Source organism: Zea mays, chromosome 2 (assembly GCF_902167145.1).
Source record: "Zea mays cultivar B73 chromosome 2, Zm-B73-REFERENCE-NAM-5.0, whole genome shotgun sequence".
Lineage (NCBI taxonomy): Eukaryota > Viridiplantae > Streptophyta > Magnoliopsida > Poales > Poaceae > Zea > Zea mays.
Window position 1 is genome coordinate 187376248 of NC_050097.1, and position 7436 is coordinate 187383683.

Genomic DNA, 7436 nt, shown 5'->3' on the forward strand with positions numbered 1-7436 from the left:
GGCGTAACGCTAGCCATACAGGGAAAACGTCAAAGCCAGCCCCAACTCGACCACAGATCCAACGCGGTGGCAAGCGAGATGGCAGCCGCAGCCCGCAGCCCACAAGCGCAGGGTGCCATGTCTGAACCATGCGTCCACGCCTGTCACCATGATCAGCCGATCACTGCTAGTGCTAGCAGACTAGCATCACACCGCGACCCACCGGCGTGTTTTAGCTTTCAAGGCTACTCTCCGTCATAGTAGCACCATCCTCTTCCGGAGGGAAGTCGAGCCCGCCACCTGCTTGTGCAAATGCGCAAGACGACGGCCGTAACGGCAGCGCCACTCGTCATGCACCAGATTACTCTGGGAACCACAGTGGATAACGGGGGACCGAGGACAAGATTGACATTAGGGGAACCGAATTCCAGCACTCAGACGCACTTCTGCTTTACTCGTAGTTTGAAGCTAGGCAATTCGTCAAGAGCCAGGTACATGCAGCTCCTTGCTGACGAGGGGCGCGCAGGAGCAGCAATTTTCGCATGTGCAGATATGTTCCAATGAGACCATCTCATGGAACCACAGGTTGACTTCTCCGTAGTCTTTCGTCCTGGATGCATGTATCTTTTCATTCTTTTCGTACCTATGAATGACCTTCTATGACCACGTTGTATTCTTTTGTGACCTTACCAGAAGAAAGAAAAGACCGGCGATCTTCTCTCTCTCAAGTGGATGGCACAGAACTAGCACACGGTTACATGCTGAGCTATGCCCCATGGATCACTTCCGTCGTAAAGGTCAGAACTATCAACTGCCAGTTCGTCTTGTAGATGTGTCACTAATTAGGCATTTAGATAGTAGATGATGCTTCAGACAGATAGCGTCGCACTTGGGCAATTGAGCTATCCGTAGGCATAGCTGGGACTCATAGCCATAGGGTTGTCTCGAATGGTGTAAAGGTATGAATCTGATTGACTATTACTGATTAGGCTTTGCTCTCACACAGTTTTAGTACTAGAAGCTGTACTCCGCTTTGCCTAATTACAGAGAACACGTGTCAGAAACCATTGGAGTACTAGGAGCGGCAGACTCTGCTTTATCTATTCCCTTGCACATACCTAAACTTTATTTTAAACAAATATGCCCGAGATTGTGCCTATTTCTGTTAAAATTATCTTAGAAACTAGTGCATAAACTATTAGTATCTTTAATCGTGCTGCTGTTCATGGGAATGTGGTGAAACTCTGAATAGAAATACTGCATGTGATCTGCTTAACAACCGGTATATCTGCCAAGGTGGAATAGTGCCAGAACCCAGAAGTATGCTAACTAAGCATGTTTTTTTAATGAGAAACATCAGAGGACAAATTGGACACCACAAAAATCACACTAGATTTGGTGAAAAGGGAAGGCATGATGTACCTATAAGCAGGCATGATGTAGCTATAAACCAGTTAACAATATCATGTAGATGTATAGTCTGGTCTTTCTAGCCACAGTTCTGCTTCGCTAAATGTTAATCATTCTTTGACATTTCTTAGTCACCTAGGCATAAATAATGTGTGGTAGGTTTAGCTTTGTGGCCCACCAATTCATGCATGGCAATATAACAATTGTAGGCTGATATTTATTAGCTTAGGTGTGGACCGAACCATCTAAAAGCGTAAATATGAATCACATTTATCTAGTGCATGCTGGCTTACCCTCCGGTGGGTGGGCATGTTGGGCACAACAAGATGGGACCATATCCTGGAATTCTCTGATGGCAACAAGGATATAAATGACCTTTTCCCCTGATATTGGTTGACCATTAAGTCAGATCACTGCAGCATATCTATGACTGAGCAGAACTTTGGCTGCATTCTCTGGTAGCCTTGTCCTTCCCAGTTCTCTTTTGCAAAATTCCCAAACTCAGAACATTCTAACCTTCTGTATCCACTGAGCAGAACTTTTGCAAAATTCCAAAAATCATACTTTAAAATTGCTCCGTGTCCATTTCTTACAGTCTTCCAACTCTCCTTCTCAACTTGTATATACAAGCACTCACTAGATTGCTATTTAAGCTGAACACCTTCTCAACGAGTGTACTGTGTACTATGTGATACTAGTCCTACTCATACTTAACACTTGTTATGGCCTTTTAATTTTTCTTTATTAATTGCTAGACTAGTTATAGGCTAAGCCAAGTTAAAGTAACGAATACAGTCTAGAATTGATTGTATGTGGTTAGGGGGTACGGCAGAATACATAGTCGGTGCTTGCCAGTAGTTTGAGAAGGTCAGCTTGTTAGTTTGGGTTACCCCAAGAAAGTAAGTAGCTTGACCTCTCGGCCTTAAAAACACAATGCCAATAGGCATGAAAAATTCTCAGCATTGGTAGTGATATCATCTAGCATCGTACTAAATTGTCAACTCAAACTCTGAATATACAAGAGAAACCAAAAATACAAATTTGAATGCTCGTTATTGTCCTTTCCTGATTCCATGAAAAGTTATCCTTTTTCTCGTTTCCTCCTGGTCACTGTTTGAATTGGAATATGTTTGGATGTTTGATGCTAGCATACTGCACACCAATGATTTTTCTTGAAACTTTTCATGACTCGTTTAGGCCCTGTTTGTTTCCTTCCAGGATTATATAATCCAGCTTATGGATTATATAAGCACCTAGACCTGCTTATGGATTATCATAATCTAGGTATCTAGATTACATAATCCACATAATAATGTATATTGTTTGTTTACCTCTCAACTTATTTGGTGTTTCAAAGCTTGGGATAGTTTTTGGAATGCAGGATTATCTCCTAATGCCGTCTAAGAACTGAAATGCTTGGATATTCTGTTGCCTAGGCCATTTATGGTGTGTTTGGTTTGTGGAGTCACTATGCTTCATGAGGTGATGCATCATAAGTTCATTCCATAAATTTTAGTGGAATCAACCCACTCCTCATGTATATACTAATTATTAGCTTATGAGGAATGAGGTGGTGATAGATCAACCCATTCTATTCCACAAACCAAATAAAAAAGTGAGCAGTGAGAAGAAAATAGATCACTTCATTACTCGAACCAAACACACTCTTAATAGGTGCTTGGCAGGCACCACTTCAGGTGGGTGCATACACTGACCTACTGGCGCTGAGTGCGGCAGCAAACCTGAAACGAAGTGCACAGTCCTGTTGCTTCGTTTCAGTCCTGTTGCAATCCTTCCCACAATCTTCTGTGCTGTGCTCGCCGGAGCCCACCAGCGCTGCTGACACCCGTCACTTTCGCCACCGTCGCTGTCTCCTGGCGCGGCTGCGCACAGCTGCTCCCCGTCCTCCCCAACCCACTCATCATGCACAAACCGGGTTAAAAAGCCGCGCGTCGTGCGCTGGGCAATCATGGCATCCCCGAAGACGTCTGCTACATCCGTTCCAACCCACGGAAGGCAGACCTGCAGCAGCACCAATGCTTCGCTCTCTCCAGTTTGGTTGTTTCATAACAAGGTCGGTTGATCTCGATCGAGCTAGCGGCCGATCTGATTGTCCGTCGTTGCCACCCCCGTGGTGTTTTACAAGTGCCATCCGACGAGGAGACGATGAGGGTCCGCATGGACATTCTCCTCCTGCTAATCCTTGTCGTCCCCTTCCTCGCCGCATCGACGTCGGCGGACGGGAAGGCCGGAGACATGCAGCGGCGGCGGCGGCGACAGGTCCTGCTGCGGGACAAGGCGACTCTGCTGGACCTGAAGCAGGGGCTCAGGCTGTCATCTTCAGCGGCCCTGGCGGACTGGAACGAGTCCAACGGCGACGTCTGCGGCTTCACCGGCGTCACCTGCGACTGGCGGCGGGAGCACGTTGTTGGGCTCTCTCTCGCCAACTTGGGCATCAGTGTTGCTATTCCACGGGTCATTGGCAATCTCTCGCACCTCCGGGGCCTCGACGTGTCCAACAACACAATCTCTGGCCAGATACCGACGTCCGTCGGCAACCTCACGCGACTGGAGCGCCTCTTCATGAACAACAACGACATCTCGGGCACCATCTCTTCAATCTTCAGCAACCTCTTACCACTCCAGAGGCTCCGGAAACTAGACCTCTCCTACAATAGCATCTCCGGTGCCATTCCGCTGGACATCGGCAGATTTGGGCAACTCCAAAGCTTTAACATCACCTACAACAACATCTCCGGCGCCGTCCCTCCGTCCATCGGCAACCTGACTCTCCTTGAGTACCTCTACGTGCAAACCAACTTCATCTCTGGAGAAATATCTCTGGCCATCTGCAACCTAACAAGCCTCGTGGAGCTTGAAATGTCCGGCAACCACCTCACGGGGCAGATTCCAGCCGAGCTCTCCAACCTCCGCAACATTCAGGCGATTCATCTCGGCACCAACAATTTCCACGGGGGGATACCACCTTCCCTGTCCGAGCTGACGGGCTTGTTCTATCTCGGACTCGAGCAAAACAACCTGTCCGGGACCATCCCACCAGCTATCTTCCTGAACCTCACAGGGTTGCATCTCTTCGACGTCGGCAGTAACGATGTTTCTGGCGAGATCCCCGGCGCCATCTCGAGCACCGGCTGCGCGTTCTTCGTCATCAACCTCTACTCCAACAAGCTCCATGGGACGCTTCCACGGTGGATCGCCAACTGCACCGATCTTATGACGCTAGATGTAGAGAGCAACTTGCTGGACGACGAGCTGCCTACGAGTATCATCTCGGGCAAGAAGGGGTTCAAGTTCCTGCATTTGTCTAACAACCGTTTCCAGAGCCATGACGGCAACAGCAACCTGGAGCCATTCTTCGTCGCGCTGTCCAGCTGCACGAGCTTGCAGGAGGTGGAGGCCGCCGCCGTCGGCATGGGAGGGCAGCTGCCAAGTCGGCTGGGCTCGCTGCTCCCGAGCAACATGTGGCACCTCAACCTGGAGCTGAACGCCATCGAGGGCCCAATCCCGGAGTCTATCGGGGAAGTTATCAACATGACGTGGATGAACCTGTCGAGCAACTTCCTGAACGGGACGATCCCGACGTCCCTTTGCCGGCTGAAGTGCCTGCAGCAGCTCGTGCTGTCAAACAACTCCCTGACAGGCGAAATTCCGGCGTGTATTGGCAGCGCCACGCAGCTTATCGCGCTCGATCTGTCGGCCAACGTGCTGTCAGGGGCCATCCCAAGCAGCATAGGGAGCCTTGCCGAGCTCCAATCTCTCTTCCTGCAGGGAAACAAGCTGTCTGGGGTCATACCTCCGAGCCTCGGCCATTGTGCCGCTCTGTTGCACATCGACCTCTCCAGCAACAGCTTGACTGGGGTGATATCAGAGGAGATCGCCGGCATCGTGACACTGAACCTGTCGCGCAATCAGCTTGGGGGCATGCTGCCGGCTGGCCTCAGCAGCATGCAGCATGTGCAAGAGATCGACCTGTCCTGGAATAACTTCAACGGTGAGATCTTGGCCAACATCGGAAACTGCATTGAGTTGACAGTGCTCGACCTCTCACACAACTCGCTTGCCGGCAACCTCCCTTCGACACTCAGCCAGCTGAAGAACCTGGAAAGCCTCAATGTCGCGAACAACAACCTCAGTGGTGAGATCCCCATTAGCCTGGCCAATTGCGACAGGCTGAAATATCTCAATCTGTCATACAACGACTTCAGCGGCGGCGTCCCCACCACCGGCCCTTTCGTGAATTTCAGCTGTCTCTCCTACCTCGGCAACCGTCGCCTCTCTGGTCCTGTGCTCAGGCGTTGCGGAGGTCGCCACCGCTCGTGGTACCAGTCCCGGAAGTTCGTAGTCATCTTGTGTGTCTGCTCGGCGGCTCTGGCGTTCGCGCTGACGATCCTCTGCACTGTCAGCGTCCGCAAGATCCGCGAGCGGGTCGCGGCAATGCGGGAGGACATGTTCAGTGGCCGCCGCGGCGGCGGCTCGTCGCCAGTGATGAAGTACAAGTTCCCCCGGATCACGTACAGGGAGCTGGTCGAGGCCACCGAGGAGTTCAGCGAGGACCGGCTTGTCGGGACGGGCAGCTACGGGCGGGTGTACCGCGGCACGCTACGCGACGGCACCATGGTGGCCGTGAAGGTGCTGCAGCTCCAGACGGGGAACTCGACCAAGAGCTTCAACCGCGAGTGCCAGGTCCTGAAGCGCATCCGGCACCGGAACCTCATGCGCATCGTCACGGCGTGTAGCCTGCCGGACTTCAAGGCGCTGGTGCTGCCGTTCATGGCCAACGGCAGCCTCGAGCGGTGCCTCTACGCGGGGCCACCGGCGGAGCTGAGCCTTGTGCAGCGGGTCAACATCTGTAGCGACATCGCCGAGGGGATGGCCTACCTGCACCACCACTCGCCGGTCAAGGTCATCCACTGCGACCTCAAGCCGAGCAACGTCCTCATCAACGACGACATGACCGCGCTCGTCTCTGACTTCGGCATCTCCAGGCTCGTCATGAGCATCGGCGGGGTGGCCAACACTGCCGACGTCGGCGCCTCCACGGCGAACATGCTGTGCGGCTCCATCGGATACATCCCTCCAGGTACGTACGTGGAATCCTTCTCCTAATCAGTCCAATGCTCCTGATCGTTCCTGAGTGGTTATGGTTCTCGATGGACTGAAGAGTACGGCTACGGCTCGAATCCGACGACAAAGGGCGACGCGTACAGCTTCGGTGTGCTGGTGCTGGAAATGGTGACAAGGAGGAAGCCAACCGACGACATGTTCGACGCCGGACTGAGCCTGCACAAGTGGGTTAAGACCCACTACCACGGCCGCGCCGACGCAGTGGTCGACCAGGCACTGGTGCGCATGGTCCGGGACCAGACGCCCGAGGTGAGAAGGATGTCGGACGTGGCCATCGGTGAGCTACTGGAGCTTGGCATCCTCTGTACCCAAGAGCAATCGTCCGCTCGGCCAACCATGATGGACGCAGCCGACGACCTGGACCGCCTCAAGCGGTACCTCGGCGGCGACACCACGGCCACCTTCGCGTCATCGCTGGGATTCTCCTCCACCACGCTAGAAGTGGAAGACATCGATTGACCACGAGGTAAGGTATAATTTTTTTAAGCGGATGCAAAAACACATAGGATTAATTCGTTGAAGGTGTCTGATTGATGTAATAATATAAGCCTTGGCCATAGATCTATCTATATGGCTTATACATATGATTTCTGTTCCACAAGGAGTTACTGAATTGCTCGCTCGTCTGTTTCTCTTTCTGGGACGTGCTGCTCCGTTCGCGTTCGACAATATCCGCGAGCGATCGCAGATCCATAGGCGTGTGTGGCGTAAGCGGCTCCCTCAGACGCGAGCGATACTTAGACGCGAGCATGGCTCTGTTTTTGTTATATTTTGTATACATATTTATATCAATGTCAATAGATTTTTTACGATATATTTTAGTTTATAGCTCCGCTTCCATCTATTATCTGTTTATTGTACACAAACGATTTATTGATTTTATAAATTATCTTGTTACCTAA

General features: G+C 51.3%; 1 protein-coding gene across 2 annotated transcripts; it reads left to right on the forward strand.

The window, feature by feature from the left end:
• Positions 1 to 7436, forward strand: LOC100382014 (uncharacterized). 2 transcript variants are annotated; one of them, XM_008670083.2, is made up of 4 exons: positions 25 to 564; positions 673 to 6490; positions 6572 to 7000; positions 7223 to 7436. In XM_008670083.2, the coding sequence occupies exons 2-3, from the start codon at positions 3556 to 3558 to the stop codon at positions 6991 to 6993; spliced, it is 3357 nt and encodes a 1118-aa protein (XP_008668305.1). In that variant the 5' UTR covers positions 25 to 564; positions 673 to 3555; the 3' UTR covers positions 6994 to 7000; positions 7223 to 7436. The 2 variants fall into 2 exon arrangements, with proteins under 2 accessions (XP_008668304.1, XP_008668305.1); XM_008670082.2 differs by having other exon boundaries at positions 1 to 564; positions 6572 to 7431.